The 23322-nt window shown below is 45.3% G+C and overlaps 1 protein-coding gene across 1 annotated transcript; it reads left to right on the top strand.

Moving 5' to 3' along the window:
* The first annotated feature begins 3074 nt into the window (after nucleotides 1-3074).
* On the top strand, nucleotides 3075-7265 carry LOC101773046 (stem-specific protein TSJT1). Its single transcript, XM_004978600.3, has 5 exons — nucleotides 3075-3406; nucleotides 5796-6036; nucleotides 6152-6272; nucleotides 6481-6590; nucleotides 6957-7265. Exons 1-5 carry the CDS (start codon nucleotides 3204-3206, stop codon nucleotides 6987-6989), a joined length of 708 nt encoding a protein of 235 aa, XP_004978657.1. The 5' UTR covers nucleotides 3075-3203; the 3' UTR covers nucleotides 6990-7265.
* The last annotated feature ends 16057 nt before the right edge of the window (nucleotides 7266-23322 follow it).

The following is a 23322-nucleotide window of genomic DNA, read 5'->3' as shown; positions in this document are numbered from 1 at the left end:
TCGAAGATTGGTGCACTCAACTATGAAGCGCTCAGGGGCTTGTCGGAGATAGATCCCCAGTACCTGTAAGGAAGGAAGAAGACGGACTCCTACTAGGATTTTCCTGTAATCCTACTAGGACTCATACCCTATAATTCTACTAGGACTCCTACCTTGTAATCGACTAGTAATCCCGCCCCCTGGAATATATAAAGGAGGGCAGAGGTCCCTAGATCGGTAGGCCAAGACCTCATAGAACCACAACAAATGATCAAATCCTCAATACCAAATAACACACAAGCGCAGGGCGCAATATACAACACCCCAAACAGGACGTAGGGTATTACGCTACTCTGACAGTCCGAACCTGTATAAATCTGTGTCTTGTGTCCTCGCTTTTACTATCAAGTTCCATGTCCGGCGATCCCCCACCGACTAATTTACTAACTCGGGATACCCCTCAGTAGGTTACCGGGTATAAAACAACGACAATTATCAAGAAATTATTAGCCACTGGATCATTGAAATAGACTTTTTAGATGGAAACACATGACCAAACGTCAATGGAGTCTTTACATGCACATAGTTATATATTACGTACACTAGTAGAGAATAGACCTTTCATCTAGCAATTCTAGTCCTGGTCATTTTTGGACCCGAGACTAAAGGGGCTTTAGTCCTGGGTCAAACGGCCACCACCGACGACCAGCGACAACGGGATCTTTAGTCCCGGTTGTAATAGCTAGTGGGATGAGGGAATCTAGTGGGGCGTTTAGTCCCAGTTGAAAACACCAACCGGGACTAAAGGCCATCCATTTAGTCCCGGTTGGGACTACCAACCGGGACTAAACGCCTCGCCTATAAAAGTCAGCTTCTTCCTTCCTGAGCCCAAGCTACTCAGAAAGAGAGTTTCGGGCTCCTTCTCCATGGCGAGCAAGCAAACTTAGGGAGGTGCTACCCGATTTTTTTCCTCATTTTTGTCTGTGAGCACATGTACCATTTTGTGAGGGGCAAGGTGGTATCGGACAATATAATTGTATGTAAAACAAACCTATTAATAATTAATTGTTTTCTAGATCATTATATTTAATTGTTTGTGTAACATTCACATATTTCCAAATTATAGATGTTGCGGATTAGAGAAGAACTCTTGGAGAAGAAGAGGCTTTTGGCAATCCAAGAAGCTATCATGGGATTTCCGATGGGTGAGGTGATAAATCCCAAAGGAGAATTTTATTACGATGGACATTCAACAGCCGGACCGAGCAACACCACAACGGGAGGATCCTAAGAATGAAGACGACAAATTCTTGTATATATAGTAATTATATAAATACTAGTTTGATGTGTATAATATATTTAGAATTGTATATATAATAGTTATTATTAATATTATGCATACACTATCATGAAATATATATATGACATGCATACAATATGAGCGTATACGTGTAAGTAGTGAACGCTAAGGATGTATACGTATATGTACATATATGTGTGTGTGAAGCAACAATTAGCATTAATATGAAAAATAATTCATGGTAAAAAGAAAAAAAGGTCTTTAGTCCCGGTTGGTAATAACAACCGGGACTAAAGGAGCCGCATGCATGCGTCTGTATGCACATGCATGGTGGCCCCTTTAATCCCGATCGGTATTACTAACTGGGACTAAAGAGGGAAATTTTTAGTTCCGAATAATTAGTCCTGTTTGATTTTTCGAGACATACGAGACTTACCGACTGGGACTTACGCTCGATTTTCCACCAGTGGTACCAAAAGGAGTGTCACTGCCATTGCACTGGCGAAAAGGAGTGTCTAGTGGACTGGGGGAACCTGGAGCGCTACGTCAGTCATTCTCAGCGAAGTAGTGCTTGATTCTATCCTCCTGTTTTCTACCCTCCTGTTTTCTTCTCGGTACGTATTTACCAAAAATGACATGGTACTGAATCTTGATTCCATTTTTGCTAGTCTTTACATACACATCGATAAATGACGTACCGCAGCCAATGGAATTACTGGGATATACTGTACGTTACTACCATATCCTAGCCAGTGCACGTCGTTTTTGTGTCACGGCCGGCCATTACGTGGGGGTGACAAGGACTGTAGTGTGTCTAGTGGACTGGAGGAACCTGGAGCGCTACGTCACAAAACCTGTGTCCGGGTTTGTGTGTGGTGTGGGTATTTTCCATAGAAGCTAGCAATGGATTAGCAACAGATTAATCCTTTGGAGCTTGATAGCAGCTAGCTGATACATACATGTGTGGCAGGCAGGCGTTTTCACATGACAGTACCGAAATGTTCATGCACGAACGTTATTCATCCACCACAAAAAACAAAAACAAAAAAAAAGTAAAAAAGAAGAACGGTGAAGTGTGGTTTAGACATTTGTGCAAACAGATTTACAAATTTCAGTGCTGAGAGAATTACAACATGCATGGTCCAGGCAGTAGGCTGGCCAGAGGAATTGAAGGAAAAGAAGTGGCCTGCCGCATGCAGTATCATGTGTGCCACCGGCAATATCTGCGGGAGGGGAAGTGGCCGAGATGCCGGCGGCCGTTCGTGGTGGCGTTTCGTCCCCGCGTGCGAACAACAGGAGACGAAACCGGCCGCGCGAGCACTGCGCACCGCGGCACACATCATCATCAGCGTCCCCAGCTTACCATGGAAGGTCTCCAGGCCATGGCGTGTCACCTTCGTCGCTCGATTCGCGTTCCAGACTCTTCCTTGGCATGCGTCTTCTTCCTTGATCGATCTCGCATGTCACGCTGCCCAATTGTCCATATACTCCATGCCGGCCATCAACAAAAGACCTCCTTTTTTCCGGAAAAAAGTTTACAGAAAACTCTGAACGTCCCGTGTCAAATACGTGCACCACTAACCCACGCCCTCCTCATGTCTGATGATGGGTTAGATGGATTAATACTACCAGTACCCTGTAAAGACGGGCACTGCCACGTCGGCGCTCACGAGATGTTCGAAACCACCGTGCAAACATGGGGGATGCCCAGGTGGGGTCCACGTCACGGTCATTATCCGAACCGAGGCAGCGGCCCTCCTCGGCTACCTGCCTATATAAACCACCTCGCCTTCCCCCTCCATCGCTCCATCCAAGGAGTGTGGGAGGAGGAAGCTTATGCTACCTTGATTGATTATTATCAGGAAGGGGTTAGTTTTAGTAGGATCCCTAGGTTCTTTTTGGTAGGTTGATTAGGTGTGCGAAGATGTTGGCGGTGTTCAGCGGCGAGGTGGTGGAGGTGCCGGCGGAGCTGGTGGCGGCCGGCAGCCGGACGCCGTCGCCCAAGACGAAGGCGTCGGAGCTCGTCAGCCGCTTCCTGGGGAGCTCGGAGCCGGCCGTGTCCATGCAGCTGGCCGACCTGGGGCACCTCGCCTACTCCCACACCAACCAGGCCCTCCTCCGCCCAAGGTACATACATGCTCTGGTAGTAGCCTAGTGTCATGGACATGGACATGGATGGATGGAGGATTCTCTTCTCTTCTCTTCTCTTCTCTTTTTCCTTCTAGGAAGCTCCATCAGCTGATCAACTGAAAAAGTAGGATCCTTTTTCGCCTGGATTTCGCAAGATCCTAGGATGGATTCACTTATTCCATGCAAGAGGATTTGATAGATCATCCTGTAGTTCTTCCTCCTATAACAAACAGAGTCAGTTGCTCTGTTCTGTTTTTCAGTTACTCAAGTCTGAACGGCAGTGATGTTGGTGACATGATATCACACGCGAGAGAGCTTGGCAAACTAATTAGGCAGCTAAATTCGGTTATTAGCGGATTCATCAAAAGATTCGGATCTGTATTATCTAGTAGTACCCATCCTGTGTCTCAATAATTGGAAAAAGGTTTTTCTTCTTACTGCTTTTCTGAAAGAAAGTGGGCAATAATGAATACTGTTTCCTGATCCATTCGTGTAACTGTAGCTGTAGGACCAACCTACCAACCACCTTGGTTTATCTTCTTCTGAATTCACAATCGTCAGCCACAAAAATTAGCCAGGAAATGGCAGGGCACTGAGATTTGCGGCTGCCCATTAAGCCAGTGGGGTTTTCAGGCTGTTATCCATGTTTTTTTATCTATAGGTTTGTTCAGAAACTGAGTGCCTAATAAGTTGGTCTACAGTGTAGGTGTACGCCCAATGAGCTGTCAATAGTATTGTATTTTTTGTTCCTCCTACGCCCCGCCCCCCTTTTCATTTATGTTTATTTCAACAAAAAAAAAAGTAGACTAGGGACATACGCAGAGGCATTTTTCCTGCCAGGAAATAAAAAAAAACCATGTAGACTAGAAAATAAACAGGGACACTAGTAGCATTAAGCGTGTGTGTCCATTTCTAAGGGTACCAACGTCAAACGGTTGGTGCAAGAAAGAAGAAACGATAAGAAGTTGCATCTGGATGTATATGTTTGACGTGGACGTGAAAATATCATTTGTATTTATTTATAAAAAAGGAGACCTTGTTTTCCAAAAAAGAAAATAATGAAGGAGGCCTTCACTTCCCACACATAGGGGGGTGCGCACAATTTGGACGTCAACGTCGGGCCACCTTCCACAGACAAAGGTGTCATCAGCTGACCTGCCAACAAACGATGGAGCCTCATATTCTCCGATAGGCGGCTACTGAAAGATCAATGACCCAATTATCGTTTAAGGAAAGCAACAAGCCTTTGTAATCTAGTGGTTAAACTTTTTTAAAAAAAATAGGACTCATGAGCTGTGACAGTATGGAGCAAGTATGATTTGTTCCCTCTATTTTAGTTATGTAGAGGCGTAGAGCTAAATGTGTAGATTTCACATGCTTCGTTCAGAACTTCAGATCGTTGTAGAGACTAGTGACCACTTGGTAGTGGTAGTCGGTAATCCGGCTTTGCTGCCCACAGATCCGAAGAAAGTAGAAGGCCCAGATGGTCTGTCAGGGCTATGATTTGCGGGCCATGATTGCCATGTGTCGAATTTAGTGACCGTCAGTGCAGCAAAGGGTTACCCAGATGGTAGATTTGTAGGCGGAGGAGATTGCAAGACTAAGAGTTCGAATGGTAACACAAGGACATAAGATTTAGACAGGTTTGGACCTCCGGAGAGTAATACCCTACAACCTGTGTTCGGTAGATTGTATTATTAGTATGGGATGCTAATAGTTGATGTCCCATCGGAGGTATCCCTGGCCGCTTATATAGACTGACGACCTAGGATTACAACCGGTTGTTACATGGAAAGCAATTTGAGTCGGACTACAACATATATTCCGCAATATCCAAGCCGATTTTAGTCGCCCGGTCTCCTGGCTTGTGCTCCACGTATCTTCATGCCTTACCCCGCACGTCATGGTCGGGTGGGGTCCACTTATCAGACCGATCAGGATCCTGATCGGTGGGGACCTGTGAGTACCCTTATCCCTCACTATGTCCTCTTATCCTTTCAGTACTAGGCACATTCACTGAAGAAGTAGCATCCAAGGAATTCCCACTCCTTTACTCCATTCAGTTTGGCCTTTTCTATCAGTAATGCATACTTCACATCCTAGCTATTTCTCTTTAAGTATTATCCATGTTTTTCCTTTTGTTAAGAACAAGCTTAAGTGTTCCAATTCTCGATGTTAGGTGCACCTAATTAATCTGAACTCTGAAAGTCTGAAGGATCATGTCCTTCAGTCATTCAAGAATTTAGTTAAACTTTTCTGACTCTCTTTGGTCCTAATTTTCATTGTTTTGGCCATAGCAGCAGTGTAGTAGTACCATGAAGATGCATAGATGCATTCACCTTCCAGTGGTTGCTAACAAGTGACGAAATAAACGTGTCTTGGTCAGGTCGTTCGCGGCAAAGGACGAGATCTTCTGCCTGTTCGAGGGGGTGCTGGACAACCTGGGGCGGCTGAGCCAGCAGTACGGGCTGTCCAAGGGCGCCAACGAGGTGGTCCTCGTCATCGAGGCCTACAAGACGCTCCGGGACCGGGCGCCATACCCGGCCAGCTTCATGCTCTCCCAGCTCACCGGCAGCTACGCCTTCGTGCTCTTCGACAAGTCCACCAACTCCGTGCTCGTCGCATCCGTATGTTGCCTACTCATAGTCCTAGTTGCTGTTTCTAATTTCTATCCGTCAATGGTGACTTGGTTTAGGACAATGGGTGGATAGCTTATTTTTCCGATGTGTTCCCCGCTCTCAGGATCCCGAGGGCAAGGTGCCGCTCTTCTGGGGGATCACTGCAGATGGCTGCGTCGCCTTCTCTGACGACATTGACATGCTCAAAGGATCATGTGGCAAGTCACTTGCACCTTTCCCACAAGGTAATGCGAGCCCATCAAGCGATGTCAGATCATGTCCGGACTGCTAGTATGCTGCCAACCACCCAGTCAATTAATTATTTTGTTTCTTTTTTGAATAAAAAAAAGAATCTATGAAAATGTTCCAACCACTGCTGACTATATTCTGAAGATTAAAAGCCCTTCTTGATTGATCATTTTCACTAATCTCATGTTGGCATGCTGCCTGCAGGTTGCTTCTACTCTAATGCTCTTGGAGGCTTGAAGTGCTATGAGAACCCCAAGAACAAGGTGACTGCTGTTCCTGCAAACGAAGAAGAAATCTGTGGTGCAACTTTCAAGGTAAAAAAAATGGTTTGTTATGTCTTGAAGAAGAATTCAGTCTACAGTACTTGTTCATCAGGGCTGTGTCGATCATGGGATACTATAGCATCAATCGGGCACTCACAACAAGGAACGTTGGGGTCAGACTCTGCAGAATATTGTACTGTGGAGTAAGGGGCATTTAAGGATTCCTTTTAGGAGAAAAGGCATTGCAGATTCAGAGGTTAAAATTCCAGTGAGCAGAAAAGCACAACTGAAGAGCAGGGGAACTACCTGATGTTGTTACTTTGATTGGATTGTTTTCCTTTCAGATTTTTACCTGAAAATCTGGCAACAATTTTCTCCGGATGATGATCTATTAACCCACATGAACCCTCTCTGCAGGTGGAAGGCTCTACAGTCCTCACAGCACTGTAATTTTAGGTGGAGATGCTCGTGTCGAGGGATGCGGGGCATTGCGAGACTCTGTACATGGTGGTGTAATATAATGGCTCCTATAAAAGGAGAAGTGCTGCCAACGTGGCAAGAACTTCATCAGTGTTGTTGGTTGTGTGTGTATCTGCTGTATCCCTAGTTGTTCAACTTGCATGGAACTTGAGAGTTGAGACCGGGTGCTGCTATAATCGATTAGTGTTGCATGGATGAAGTTGTGTATCTGCAGCAAATATTGAAGCTTTTACTTCTCCGTTTTCATTGTTATCGTTAGCTACGCATTAATCCATCTTCTGCAGGAAAAAGACTACCACTACTGATCCAACATGTGACCCAACAGCCAAGTATAATCTGTATCTGTAGGACTTGGCTACCAAAATAGAGGTTGGCAAACCTTTGCCAAAACATTCGAGAAGTTAGTCCATGCTTTTTTTTTAAAACATTGGCAGGAGCACTGCTTGGCATTTCAGAGAGATAGAGGTTTCAGATTACATGATATTATCTATTACATAAATAAGGTGGCCTCTCTCGCAAACTAAAACATAGTGGTAAAAAAACATTAAGATACATGGAACTCATCTCCTAACAAAAGAGTTCCACATGCTTGTCGGCGTGTTTGGATATCATCTTGAAGTAACCCAAAAACTTGATCATTTTAGAGAGATAGAGGTTTCAGATTACATGATATTATCTATTACATAAATAAGGTGGCCTCTCTTGCAAACTAAAACATAGTGGTAAAAAAACATTAAGATACATGGAACTCATCTCCTAACAAAAGTTCCACATGCTTGTCGGCGTGTTTGGATATCGTCTTGAAGTAACCCGAAAACTTGATCTGAACCGAAGAGCTTTGTTGTTGAACACCCTTTGGTTCCTTTCCTTCCAGATATGCCGTGCTGTGTACGTCAAGACGCTGCTATGGATCTTCGTTTCTAGTCCATACTTCTTCGGTACAATAAGGGGGTATTTGGATACTGGGTGCTAAACTTTAGCAGTGTCACATCAGATATTCGGATGCTAATTAGGAGGACTAAACGTGAGCTAATTATAAAACTAATTGCAGAACCCCTATGCTAATTCACGAGGTAAATCTATTAAGCCTAATTAATCCATCATTAGCAAATGGTTACTGTAGCACCACATTGTCAAATCATGGACTAATTAGGTTTAATAGATTCGTCTCGCGAATTAGACTCCATCTGTGAAATTAGTTTTGTAATTAACATATATTTAATACTCTTAATTAGCATCCAAACATCCGATGTGACAGGTGCTAAACTTTAGCACCAGTTATCAAACACCCCTAAGAGCATGCATGCACAGAAGTACGCGCAGCGAAAAGCACAACAGAGCAGCAGCAAGCCAGCAAGCATGCTGCCCATGGTCCTTTTTTGCAGCAAATAGAGCAAGGACGGTGTTTTGTTTTCTATTCTTATATTTTATTTTATTTTATTTTTCTATTCCATTCCTCGTAAAAGCATACTCAACATTATTATCAAACCAATTCAACAGTTAAAAGAAACTAATTCAACATTGACATAAATGTTGAAGTAGTATATAACAAATGTTGAAAAGACATATTAGAAATGTTGAACTATTGTACTAAAATGTTGAAATATTAAAATAAAATTATTAAAATAGCATATCAGATTTTATTTTGTTGCATTAATTCTAAAGATAACTATGGTTCAAACGGATTTAAATTGGACGCATGGTTTAAGAGAAAAGATCATTTGAAGTTTCAAATTCCCTTAGCATCCCATCGAACTCTCTCCTATGGTGTGACAACAGCTGTCCATCACTTCCACCTCGTAAAATCCTAGTCATCCGATTTATGTTGCACGGAAGTCCCATAATAAAAAAAAGGAAAAACAGTTATTGTGGTCCTTCAACTCTACCCTACGGGTCAACTTCATCCCTCAACTTTTATATTGGTCAATTTAGTCTCTCATCTTTTATTTTTTTTGTCAAACTCGTCCTTGTGCTAATATGGCACTCCATAGTGACATAAGATTAACACGAAAAGTCATTTTTACCCTTAGCTCCCCTCCTCAATTTCCATCGGCACTGGAAATTATTTTATTCATGATTTAATAAAGTTGGTGCGAAAGATGCGGATTATTCAAAAAAAATAATGTCGGCCACTTCTGAATGAATAAAATGTATTAAAATTGTTGGCCATTTATAGAACATAAATTGTCGGAAAAGATAGCATTTATGGTAGTGATAGATCAACATTTAACTCGGGCTACAATCTATGGATGTGCATACACACATGGTTAGCATGCAGTTCCCATATTCTTTCCATTGGTGCATAATAAACAAGCAGCAGAACCACAAAATGTAGGCCTAATTATCACCTGACCCATCATGATAATCAAGTTGTATGCTAGTAGCTGTTTAATCAACTGCAAAAATCTTTCCGTTGAATGTACGAGCGAGATTCTATTCTTATTCTTCTGTTAGTTATTAACTTTGCACACGCAAATACAATCCGTATTAAAATGAAAAGAACATGGTTAAGTTTCAGCAGAAATTGAGGAGGTGAAGGAGTTAAAGGACAGAAAGGACTTTTCACATTACGCTCATATCATAATGGATCACCACAGCAACATAAGAGTTTGACAAAAAGAAATTAGATTGGTCAATTTGAAAGTTGAGGAACGAACTTGAATCTCGGAATAGGGTTGATGGATCAAAATGCTACCTTGCCATAATAAAAATTCCGGAAGATTCCCGGCTGCTGAAAAGCAAGCAAGTGGGCTCAAACAAGGCCCGGTTGTATATTTTGGTTCTGCATCCAGCCCAACTACACACAGTGGCACACTTGACGGACGGACTCCTGCAACAAGCCCAGCCTACTATATCCGTGGCCACCTGGCCCAACCAACGTAAACAGACCGGGCCGCATCGTACAAGTCCACCACTCTGGCCGCTGGGCCCAGTTAGATGTGGGTTGTGTGTAAAACCATCCGCGGCAATGGCGGCAACGTCTGAAACTCTGAATCCACTCCATCCTTTGTGAACGATCAACTTGTGGAGCTCTTGTTCACGCAGCTGCAGCTTGGTCCGGGACACCCAAGCGCAGCGCACAGGAGAGAGCCGTGCTTGATTGCTTGTGCTCGTGTGCAGGAACAGCGGCGAATGCAGGCTGCCTGGTAACCTAGGGTATGGGCGGAGTCGCACGGCGGCATGGGGCCGCGGCACCCGAGGCAGCGCTGCATGCATCAGATGCCATGTGACCCTTGTCCTCCCTGGCTCCCTCCTGCCCTCCTCAAATTCCTCCAGCAGCCACCCAACCCAAGCCCAGGTTTCCTTGCTTTCCCACGAGCACCAACAGCAAGGCCGTCCCGTCCGCGTACCTCGCGGTAAAGGTAAAACACGTTTCTACTCCGCCGTAATAAATAAACTAGCAAGATACCCGTGCTATTAGCGCGGCTAGATTTATTTTGTCCTCAAACCTAAATTCATATTATTATTATATGCAGCAGATAAATGACTCTATTGTCTAATAACTTATTAAGAATTGCATTGTATTGCATAACTTTTGAATTTTCCTTTACAAATTATTCAAATGTACCTCTAACCAAATAGTTATCGTAGTTTTCAGCTAGTTGCCCAAGTCCTTTTCCCATTTGTTCCCATCAGATCGACGGCTTTGCCAGTACTCGTTGTCTATTTCATTCCGCTGAGCTACATAACTCAATCGCAGCGCAATTGTACCCATGTCCTTCTATACCTATGTATTTCCTATCGATTTCTTTTTTATTCAATACTTGTATGTTTCAGGGATTTGATTTCCAATAGTTGATTTTTCAACCATCCAATTTTGAGATGTATGGCTTTGGTTAGATCCATCATAATAAAGAAAATCATGTGTTATTGGAAGTCTAATACCTTATTTTTATTATATCACTAATAAATCACACAAAAAATAGTGATTGTAGCTCTTATGCAATGTCACTATAATTACAATTGTATAACTAAAGTATTTAAAACAATTCAGGTGTTAGAAGGCTATTAAATGGAGTGATCAACTCATACCCATTGGGGCAAATATAAAACATAAATGTCTTGGAAGCCTTGAAACGGTCGAGTAAAATTTAGCTTTTGTTCCTTTTCTTTTGTAAGGACTTCGCTTCACACGTAACAAATCGGCCCATAAAGCATTTTAACACTAAGAACAGTAGTATCTTGCTAAATGAGTTATTATGTTCCTCTACTTTTGCATAATATTAGATGCAACCTTTTACTCCCTTCGTCCCAAATTATTTCTAGGTTCATACCTTTTTAACAAACAATTTAGTTATGCATAGCAAAATCTATTAATCTGAAAAAACCAAAATGACTATTAATGCGTGTGTGCGCGAGCTTCATGGCTATTCATCAATTTTTTTCATATTAGTACTGGCTGTACCGGTACTAATACAAACCCTTTAGTATATATTATTTTACCCGGTACTAAAGAACATCCCTTTAATACTGACTTAGTGGTACCGGTTGAACAACCGGTACTAAAAGATCAGTTATAAAGAGGGGTTTGAGACCAATACTAAAGGTCGAATCCCCAACAGTGGTAGGACATGGTTGATATTGGTTGCTTTGATTTAGTCCAATGTCGGTGCATAGTTTCATCGCGCCGTTACCAAAACTGACATGTCAGCTTTTCAATGAAATGAAGCTACCACTCTCAGTGCACCAGTTTCATTGCATAGTTTCATAGACAGCATTCAACATTTAATTCTAGTACGGTGTTATGATTAAATGTGTCATGTGATGAAACCATAACATCCTCGGTCCAAGTTTCATCAGGTTTCATGGAACTTAGTAATTGTGCCAGCTGGGTTTCATGGGGATGAAACTTCCATCACCTCTCTCCTCATAATTAGATTGCCAAGTAAGCAAAATTGTTGATGTGGCATAAAATTTAATGCACATAAAACTTCTATGACACCGCATTAAGACTGGTCTTATACATTCAATGGCGCAATAGTCAGTAGCCATTGTTCCTTATTTTTATTAATTTAGTAGTAGCCATTTCAACTGCAGTCACAAACCTTTTTCACCTCTTCGAATGATTACATGGAAGCTTTGTTGCGATCTCTCCATCATCCTCTCCTCCCGACTTAGAGCAGCCGCAGTATAGCCTCAGATGCTCCATTCTTCTCTCTCCTGTTGGAGCATTGGTTTGTACAATGCATGCGATGCCGGAATGAAAAAAAGCAAGCACCGAGGACTCTACTTGCCTCGATGCTCAATGACTAAAATATAATATCCATCTGCTCGCAGTCTGTTGTTCGCTTGCTTGCTGGCAGTGGGAAGGAAAGAAATTATTTTTGCTTCCTTAAAATTTCTAGCGGGTCCTACTTGATCCATGCGAACACTGTGGCAAGAGAAGGAAATGAGGCATCGGTGTGATGTGATATTTTTTAGCATCAATGTTGTACGGGACACTGTGGCTCCCCTTAGAGTTTGCCTAGTTCCTTCTTCATCGTTGTTCCTCTATCTTTTTGTCTGCGTAGCCCCAACCCTATTTCCAACTTTGAAGTTGCACGGCATTTTGTCCAACATCTTCATGCCTTCGTGGATAAAAATAAAATCAACAGTTTAGCACACCAAGGCTGCCACCATTAGACTGCCCTTGTTTACTTCCCAAGTTGGGAGGTGCCAAATTGGTATTTTGCCATAAATGCGACACTGTAGCGTTTCGTTTGTATTTGTGAATTATTGTCCAAATATTGACTAATTAGGCTCAAAAGATTCGTCTCGCAAAGTACAACAAAACTGTACAATTAGTTTTTGATTTCGTCTACATTTAGTACTCCATGCATGTACCGCAAGTTTGATGTGATGGGGAATCTTCTTTTTGCATAGTGTCAAAGTTGGGAGTTTGGAGGGAAGTAAACAAGGGCATTGCTATTGCCGCGTCATTGCTTTCCTCACGGTTTTTCGTTCGCAATATATGATGCCGCCGATCAGGGTTCCAAATTTCACCAAAATTTTGGGCGAATTTCGTGTTTTCGGTGGGAGCAAAAAAAAGTAATTTTGGTTAAAAAATTTCGTAAAATTTGAATTATATATCGTTTATATAGCATCTACAAATGCACAAGGTCGTGCGGTGGTTGAACCGTCCACACCATCTTAGGAGGTCTGGGGATCAATTCCCTGCTTCCCCTAAATTTGAACCTAAATTTTCTGTCACTGACTAACGGGGTCCACGCAACCAGGCCACTAAAATCGCGTTGTAGCGACCAGACCATTGCGCTATGAGACTTGGGGTGAATACAGGAATTCTACTACTTTTAATAACGATTCCAAATATTTATATTTGTAAAATTCAAGCAATTTTTTAACGAAAAAAATCCGAAATTTCACGAAATTCGCGAATTTCGCTGATTTTGAAGGGCGCCGAAAAAAATTAGAAAATGAAATCGAAAACCCTGCCGCCCGATTAGATTATTTGGTCGCCTTCCTATGGGACACTATGCTATTTTCTTTCTGTATTTGAAGAGGCTGTGGACTATTATAGATCCAACTCTTGTATAGGAAGGACTAATGTACCTATAAGATTGATATACCCATAATAAATTGGTCCAGTTCATTTCCTTTTATGACCAACATGATTTCCTAACTATGGTACATCTAAATTTATCATGTATTGTTGGCAAGAAAAAGTTTCCTTTCTAGTATACTAACCTGTATTTAATCTCAATAGGACTCACGGTGTATTTTTTTAATTTCATAATCTAACTATTTATTTGTATCCTATTTTTAATTTTTAGTGGACAACTTGGATTAATCTAGAACTTTGGATAATCATAAAATCTAACGGTGTATATTCTTCTCTTTTTTAAATTAATGTGGTAATTTTCATACCCATTTGGTGAACGTGATGACTTCTTTTAACACTGTTGTACTCATCTTCCATGACATGCTTTGCTTCTTCCACACCGATGCCGCGGACCCGCAGTGACTGCAGGTCCAAAGGCGATTGGATAAGATAACTCGTAGGTAGCCAGCCGCATGCACAGGTCGGGGTCGGTAAAGAAGAGGGAAGTGAGAGCAGCATATTTGAAGCGAAAGGTTCAAGCAGACATTTTTGCGTGGCGGCCGGAGTCACCAAACCAACATACGGACATGGTAGATCGTGCAATCAGCTTGTGCTGTAGCGGCAAAACGACGCGCTTCTTCCTAGCTAGCCTCAGGCAGGCTTAAGCAATTCAGGATGCTATCTCGTAGTAGTATGTTATTAGTACGTGCATGAACATGCTTAGAATGTCTCGTGACGATGAACATGCGTGCGGTGATTGCCCAATACAACCTCGATCCCGACATAGTAAATACGCAAGCTAAAACATCAAACACTCTCCTGGATGATTTGGAGGGAACGCAACAATAGGATTTTCAGCAAAGGATCGTCCAGGACGCTGCAACAGCTCACAGAGGAAATTTCATCGGAAGCAAGGGTGTGGTGCTAAGCTGGGGCAAAGTCCCTAGCAGACATAGGTTGGCCGGGGTGTACGGCGACCGCCCCATTCTAGCCTTCTTAAGTCTGCTGCCTAAGGATGTTTAGATCGAACATGTAATTGACATAGTGATCACCTCCCGTGTGCGTACGCCCGATTGGCCCGCATTGTAAAACTTTTATGCTTCCATTTACCTTCTTAATTGAATGATACGCAGCTCTTCTGCGTATTCTAAAAAAACATTAAACACTACCGAATGTGCATGGGTCCTTTATGAGAACCCAAATAGCATAGTTTAGCACATGATTTTTCGATCTTTCCCCCTTTCTTTCAGCAGTTGACAAGCTAAAGTACTGATCAGATAGCACAGTTTAACGTGGAGGAAGTCTAGATTTGATTTTATACAAGGAGTGTGGTACCACCACCACCAGATAATATATCACTATGCAGATTATGTCAGCATCTTGACCGTGCATGCTACCACTTTTGGAGTACGAGTACGTGAGTACTGGTTGCCCAGGGAGATTCCTCCGGTCCATCCATCACCCGGCATGGATGTGACGTATCCAGCCGCTATATAGGCCATTTGAATCATCGGGTATTATTCTCTTTCACACCATCTGGACATCTGCGTATGGTGCATGGTTGGTGGATACGTTTGTAAGCAAGCGTTTTTTTGTCAAGTTCTGTGCAGTCTGTGATCCGAGAAGCATTCAAGCAAAAAAGAATACCTGTGCGCTCCATTGCAATGTTCCGGTAGTGAGAGCTAGGAATGGCATGGCAGGCCTTTTTGGCATGAGAAGATTCCTTGTCAAGGCCCAAACACCCACACCTCCACAAGCAAGCATGGTGATGCGAGCAAGCACTTGATTGATGTGCTCTTTCCTATCCTTTTGGCAGCACTCTTTGGGATGATTCGGTGCCGGCGCAATGGCCAACCGTCGCCGGAATCGAGGGGCGTCCGGAGGTCAAACAAATGGTCAAAGGGGAGGCCGGAGAGCCACGGGCCACCGCATGCAGTCGGCAATCCTAGTCCTAGCTAGGATACGAAAAGCCATCCCATATTCTTCGGCCTCGCTGCTCTTGTCTGTCTCCCTCGCCTTTTTCCCTTTTCAAAGCCTCCAAACTGTTGGCAAGTTTGGACTTTGGACTCTGGATTTCAGGATTTGGAGCACGTCAAAATGTCATGCGGCTCCTACTGTACTACCGCCGCTACCTGCATCTGCAGTGCTGAGTGCAGGTAGATGTATAATACTACTCCAGATTGGATGCCTTGGTGGATGGATTCAGGATTGAGACATGTCAGGCTTTCACGTTGTGCGTCAAACCGGCCCGACAGAATCTACGGGTCGTCAAAGTCTGAAACTGCAGACCCTGACGCCATTTACTCCTCCTCCTCCTCCTTCAGTTTGTGCAAAGCACGTTTTTCCATTAAGAAGAGAGAGAATTATCATAAGTACAAACGAGTACACAAGCGAAAATGACCCAAACACGTTACAAAGAGCTGAAAGAGAAGAGCGAGAGAGGGGCTGAACAGGGAGAACATAAACCAAGCAAAAAAGACAGCCCGGCCGTCGTTTACCTTGTGCTCAGCACAGGGTTGGCGATCGACCAACAGGATACATGCGCACTCGTCGATGATAATGGGACGGAAGCACCTTCCTTGGATTTGGATTTCTTTCTCCACGTCCATTTGGATTCCTAAACCCTAGTACGACACGCCGCGCGTGCATGTCAACAGGAGGGTCGAGTCACGTTGCTTCGTTCCTGCTCATTCTCTCGTGTCCATGCCGGAGCCATGAGCAATGGTGTGTGTCAGTGTGTGCATGGCTGGGCTCTCCATCAAATATTCATATCGCAGCCGCCGGCAAAGGGAGAAGCCGAGGTGTGGGTTTGCTCTCGCCCGTTGTCATCATCTCGTCGATCACCGGTCGTTGCCGGCGGGTAAGCACTACTGGAGGTCAGTCAGGCGGCCGGTCACATGGTCCTCGGCCCGGCTGCCATGCCTGATGCTCTGTAGTCTGTACGTCCTAGCATCAGTTTCTCTATAAAAATAGTCTCCGGGTTCAGGCCGCTGCTTGTCCTAGACGAGAGCCGGCCATCATTCCGATGCGTCCGCCTCGAGACGGCGACCAACACTGAGCGACGCCATGTACGACCCTCCAGTGCACCATCACGGCGCCGCTCCTGCCTCATCTTGATCACGGGCAAAGTTTTGCATTGCAATTGCCCTCCTCCTGTACTAGCAGTATCCCCTGTTTCTTCCCGTTCCATTTCGCTGCGCATTCATTTTTCCTAGAGTAATATACATGGACGGGTCCTTCAACTTGTCTCGATGTGTTATCTAGGTCCACAAACTCTTAAATGTATTTTGGACTCCCTAAACTTGCTAAAAGGTGCACCGCAGGTCCATATCCTTCCACGTGAGTTTTTACTGCTTAACTGGCATGCTAACTAAGCTTCATGAGGCAGTTCTCTGCTTGCCCATTTCATGGAGCAGGTCATGGGCAAGGTCTCTCGCTCACGGTGCCCCTGCCATTCCCCGTCCTCGCTCGCGCTGCGTCCTGCAGGCACCACCGCCAGTTGCTCGTCCTCTCTGTCGTGGTCGTGGTGCTACCAAGCAGGCAGCAGCTGAAGCTAACCGTGACCGGGAAGAACGGGGTGGCGCAGAGCATCAGCAATGAGCGGCGCAGACGCCAAGGCCGAGCGTCTCTTCCACGCCGACGCCGACCTCGTTGGCGCCCTCTGGCAACTCCACAAGCCTGAGCTCCATGCTGGTGAATGGTGATCCTGTAGTTGATGCCGGGGCACATCCTACGGGTGGAGTCGAACGGCAAGAATTGCTAACTGCTGCCCGTGAAGTCCGGCGTCGCCCTTGAACCACTCAGGCCGGAAATCTTCTGCTATGCCTCAGTACCTCGTGCGGTCATCACGGAAAAAAATTCTGTGGGGACTGGGGACGGTCCCCAAACTTGCTCCTATACGGACCTGTTTCAGATGCCCGACGCGTGGAGACCCTGGGCATCCAACAGATCACGACGAGGTGCGATTCCTTGGCTCTAGGCACGCACTCACGTCGTCAGCTCGGCTCCAGGCGCGGTTCGCCTCCGTCCTCCTCGTCTGCGGAGGTTCGTCCGGTGGCCGAGATGAGGAACGGGACGAGCCACGGCGTGACCGTCGCCGGAGAAGAACAACGCGGGCGCGGGGGAGATTGGCGACCGCCGCCGCTAGCGGGGCGAAACATGATGGATGAGGCACACATGGACAAGAGCGACACTACTGCCATGGGCTGTGGCTGCGTCGATTGGAGGAGGGCGGCGGCCATGGGCAAGACCGGAAGAGCAGTAGAAAAGGCAAGTGTAGCACTGCTGACGTCCAACTGCACCATCTTCAGTGACCTGGCAAGCGTCACCCGTGCCTCGCCATGTATGGCAGCATGAGCACTGTCCACGGCCTCCGTCACTTGCGCCATGGACGCCAACCAAATCTGGGTTCAGGGTCTGGAGCGACGCAACATCCCCGAGCCCCTGCCTACTCGCACACCATCGAGCACGCATTGGTGCCGCTCAGTTACCATGATTCTGCTGTTCACTGTCCCATTCATCTTCGAGCCTTCATCTTCAGTGTCAATTACTGAAGCAATTATTACTTTTACCCTTTCTTAGTAACAACCTTGCAGCGCAATCTTCTTCCTGGGTGGATTACCTAATCGACTTAATCCGTTGGCATGGTTCAATTAAATTTCTTACATATTCTGTTCATATGTGACTTCCTCTTTGTTCAAGTCTATGCAAGCAAATTAGCAATAGGAGATCAAGCTCACGTGGATGAATATGGACCTGTGGTGCACTGCCTAACAAGTTTAGGGGTTAAAAATGCATTTTACGAGTTCGTGGACCTAGATGACGCAGCAAGACAAGTTTAAGGATGCGATCCCACCCATCAATTTCTTGCCATTCCATTTTTCTGCTACGCGTGCATACGGAGTACAGGGCGAAGGCAAAGATCAGGATGCCGGCTGCACTAGAGATTTTTTTTTTTGAAAAGCTGCACTAGAGAAATTGGAAGATGGCGACGGCGGCTACTCATATCTGGCGGCGAGTGGCCGGGTTCGCCGTCGGTGATCGATCGCCTGTCCCGTGCCGACGTCTCGGTCGACCCATCTATCGAGAGTAGAGAGGCACATGCACGCACCGTCACGCGGTTGGATGGACGATATTTGTTATTGCTTGTGTCGTGTATCCAGCTGACTGAGAGAGAGAGACGACTATTCCTAATCCGACCACTCCCTGTCACATAGTATACTATACCATGCACTTTTCTTAACCAAGAAAGAGTAGTGTATTCATGCACATCTAGACAAAAAGGGCTCTCCTCTCTGCACGTGATCCGCCTTTCGCTTGCACACTTTGCTTAGCCCAACCTTCTAACACCAACGCGAGAACGCTGGCCTGGTTGGCAGTTGGCTTGTCGATCGATGGATCGGTGCGGCTTCTCGGTGGTGCGCGCCCCACGATAGATCGGCAATGATCACCGGATCGAGCGCGGCGCCACTCATGCATGCTAGGCCAGTGGGGTTCACTTCGCTGTGAGCCCCTCCACGAAGGCCACTCGCCTCGTGTCCATCCATCATTAGATCGAGAGGCTCTACAGGTCACGCTCACGCCTATAACTTTGCAGCACCCACCTAGCTGACTACCAGGCAGAGGAAAGAGGCATCGCCGTCGATCACTGTCGATGGTGAAGGCCCAAATCGCGTCGTTTTCCCTGCAGTTGAAGTTTTACTTCCACGAGGATGCATGAAGATTGCAGATCTAGACAAAAAAGAAAAAAGAAAAGAAGAAAGAAAAAAGAGATGTTCCATTGTGCAGCGATCTGCACGGGATCCAGGTTTTGCTTGCACACTTTGCACAACAGAAGTATCATCAAATAAACATTATCTATTTCAAAAAGTAGCAGCGAACATTCTACCTTTTCTCCCCTCCGAAACGAGTAAGAATTATCTATTTTAAAAAGAAAAGAGAAAGAAAACATTCCATACAGACTCAGGTGCTCAAAGCAAGCGTCAGACACGAGTTACAGTTGAAGAATATGTGTACAGTTGAGCTGCCTGCCTTTTAGCATGCGATCGAGAGCTCTCTCTCTCTTGGATCGTGTCATGTGATGGAGTGACCCCGATCTATCACAGGCCATTTCCCCTGCTCAAGATAACTGACTGTTGACAACACTATTTTGGCATCCATCGTACGCGTCCTTCTCATTCACTCTGCCAAGCCAAGCACCAGCACGCATCATTAATGCCAAGGCGTGGCAGGGATGCAGGATCAGCAGCACGAGCCCATCCATCCATTCCCATCGATCCAAACGGGGCCGACCGCTATAATTGCGGCACACCATGCTAACATTCCTCCTCCTGACGCATGATAATGCATTAGCTGCTACCTGCAGACGGGGTGTTTGGTTCCTTTACTTATTTTTAATCCCCATCACATCAAATATTTAGATACTAATTAGGAGTATTAAACATAGACTAATTACAAAACCCACTGCACAGATGGAGACTAATTCGCGAGACGAACCTATTAAACCTAATTAGTCCATGATTTGACAATATGCTGCTACAGTAACCATTTGCTAATGATGAATTCATTAAGCTTAATAGATTCGTCTCGTGAATTAGCCTGCATCCGTGTAATTAGTTTTATAATTAACTCATGTTTAATCCTCCTAATTAGCCTCCAAAGATTCGAGGTGACACGGACTAAAATTTAACCTAAGAATTCAAACGACCCCCACCCTCCTAGAGATGCCTTTGAAGCAATCAACTAGCAGTAGCAGTACTGCATCCATCATCTGCAATGATGATGGTTCAGTGCACCACGAAACATGGCCCTGAACTTGATCGATCCCAACCTGATGGTACAGTGTTTTCTTTTGACCTATGCTATGCCTTGCTTTTGGGAGCTGCTCCAAACCCAGGATAGCCGTAGCATAATTGTGGTTGTAGCCTTCCATTCCATCACTTGCCCCCACTTTAGATCCTACTGCTTCTTGGACTATAGAGAGCTTTGCGAAAAGCTCGTGCCCTGGCCTACTTGGACTATAAAGTCACAACTACAAGGCAGCCAAGCAAAGCAAAAGCAATATAAAAAGCAGCAGCAGCAGCCGCAGCAGCCTGCTGCACATTCCCAACTCATGATGGCACGCCACAAACCACAAAGTTTTTCTGCCTAGCTAAAATCTCCAGTACTAACCACTTGTTTAAAGCCCGGGGTGCGTGTCCCGTCTGGACTCTGGAGGCGTGGTTAATGATACTAATCCAAGGCACCGCATGTCAATCCGAATTCCGAGACCACCGATGGATAATCTAATCCGTGGCCTGATCATGGTTGTTCCTGGCGGTCCCAGTGATTAGGCGCCCTGATACGGGAACAAAGCGTGAGGTCCCCGCGCGATTCCACAGCCGGATGGATCCGCCACTCGCGACACCCAGCACCGAATCTCAAGCACCCCCCCGAGTTTAGAAATACCAGCTGCCGTACGCCATGCGTGGTTTCAGTAAACATCTGCTGCTCTGCTCCTCCCAAGATATACTTAGTCCACTAAGATGCATTCCCATCCTAAACAAATGGTAACCTGTCCCAGTAAGATACTGTACTGTGTTTCTTTTTTCTTTTTTGAAAAGAATACTGTACTGTGTTTCAGGAGTCAACAGTCAAGGCTCCCACAGCCCCGTGGCGTGGCTTGGCTGGGAAAAGTTGAGAGCTGGCGAGTTCAGACCTTCTTCACCAAGTTATCTGCTGTAAAGGTTTTTACTGGGGGTAGTTGGGCTGGGATCGATCAATCAATTATCACTGGGAATATGGCATGGGATGGACCATGCTGTGATCTGTGAATCTGTGACTGTGACCTACAGGCTACAGTGGAAGAGGTGGTTATTGTATTCATAGGATTGAGGTGTGCGGGTGTGCCGCTGCAATCCAATCCTGGCGTAAGCCAACAACAAACCTGAATGTATGCAGCTGCTAGGAGACAGCCCTATCTATCTCTGTTCTTGCCTTTACCTTACCCCATCAATAATGCAAGTGCAGGGTGCAGGAAAAAGCAAAGCCATGGCCAAAATTTTAATCTGCGGTAGCTGCAGCTCCCTCTCTTCAATCACATGGACCACCACCAGAACCCTCATCATGATCGTCCCTCTCCATTGCTGGCTTGCTGCCACCACCATCATCTCCTCACCTTGGAGATACAGTATTACATCGAGAACACTTCTTTCTCTCACATCAAGGAAGGCAGGCACAAAGATAAGAAGGCACTAGTTGACAACATTCCACTACCATGTCAAAGATAAAGATACGCAGATCGGCCATTCATTCATGTGTCCAGAGCACAGGAAAGGAACGTTTGGGTTAACCTTGTTTTTGCACATTCTTCTACCATCATCACATTATGGAGCAAGAGAGAAGCCATCATAATCACCTTCTTCAGCTATTGTAAAGCACCACCATCTCTTATGACCACTATTGATAATTACTATACCTACATTCCACTTCAAGTGTCACACCCTGAAATTTTTGGATTTGAGGATGTGATTAGAAGGAACAATTAAACAATAATTTTCTTATAATTTTTAAAATTTTTCTAATATTTATTTTCTTGATAGGAAATTTAGTATAGGAAAACAATTGAGTGTTTTTCTGAATTAAATATAATGGTTCTGTGTGTGTGTTGCATTCGTACCGATGCATCTTGGTATTTCATGAGTGCAAAGGTTTTAAAATGCGTTTAGATGTCGATTAGGTTCCTCTAAAATTTTTTTAGATTTTTCTGGTATTTATTCTCATTTTTCTAGAGCTAAATTTTTTTATTAGAAGCCGCTAGAATCCTTTTCACGAGCTCTAAACATTTTATTTGGAATCATCGTGTCCCAATCTATCTCTAGGAAATTTTCTTGGAATTTTTATGATTTTTAGAGTATTTTTCATGGCTTTTATTGAATTATCTGGATTTTCTTTCCACGGGAAATTATTTTCTAGAAATAATCAAAAACCTACCCTATCCTTGTTGGGCCGAGCCTGTGGGCTCGGCCCGCTCCAGCACGTCAGCTGCCGGGGCCATCACCGGCCCAACTAAGCCCATCTGGGCCCAACTGCCGTCGCTGCTCATGTCCATCACGGACACGGCATGGTGCTGCCGCTGTCTCTCGACGTGCGTGCCAAGTACGCGAGGGCGTGCCTTGCGGCCCTATAAATGGTGAAGCCCCTCGCCCTGCAGCCCCTGCTGCACCGCTCACCGCGGCCTCCGCCTGTGCCACGCCTTCTTCGCATGCGCCGCCCCGCCGCCAGCTGCTACCGGAGCCGAGTGCCGCCGCTCGCCCGATTCGCCACCCCAGGCACCGCTGGAGCAAGAGGCCACCACCGCGAGCACCCGGAAGTCAAGCCGCACGTTCTAGAACGGTCGCCGCTGCCCCATCGTCGCTGAAGCGCCGCCCGTGCGCAAGAACCAAGAAGGCCCCCGTTCACAGTCCGCCTCCGTCTCTCCCCGTCGTTGATGAGCATGCCTCCGTGATCCCCTTGACCTCCTACTCCGTTTCCTCGTGCCAGACAAGCCTCTCGCCGCCCGAATTGCCGGCGGGACTGACCTAGAGCCGCCGTCCGCCATGGCCATTAGAGGCCTGAGCTTTTGCGGTTAAATCCTCGGAGAGATCCGTATTTCTGTAGGCTTCTTTTGAGTCATGATACTTTCCTAGAAAACCCCCTAAACCTTTTAGATCCTTTCAATCTAATCCAACCTAAGATCTTTTGCAGATCTAACCTCGAGGATCAATCTATTCACAATGACTATTCACT

This window comes from Setaria italica, chromosome VIII (genome assembly GCF_000263155.2).
Source record: "Setaria italica strain Yugu1 chromosome VIII, Setaria_italica_v2.0, whole genome shotgun sequence".
NCBI lineage: Eukaryota > Viridiplantae > Streptophyta > Magnoliopsida > Poales > Poaceae > Setaria > Setaria italica.
This window is presented reverse-complemented; position numbering and strand designations above follow the sequence as displayed.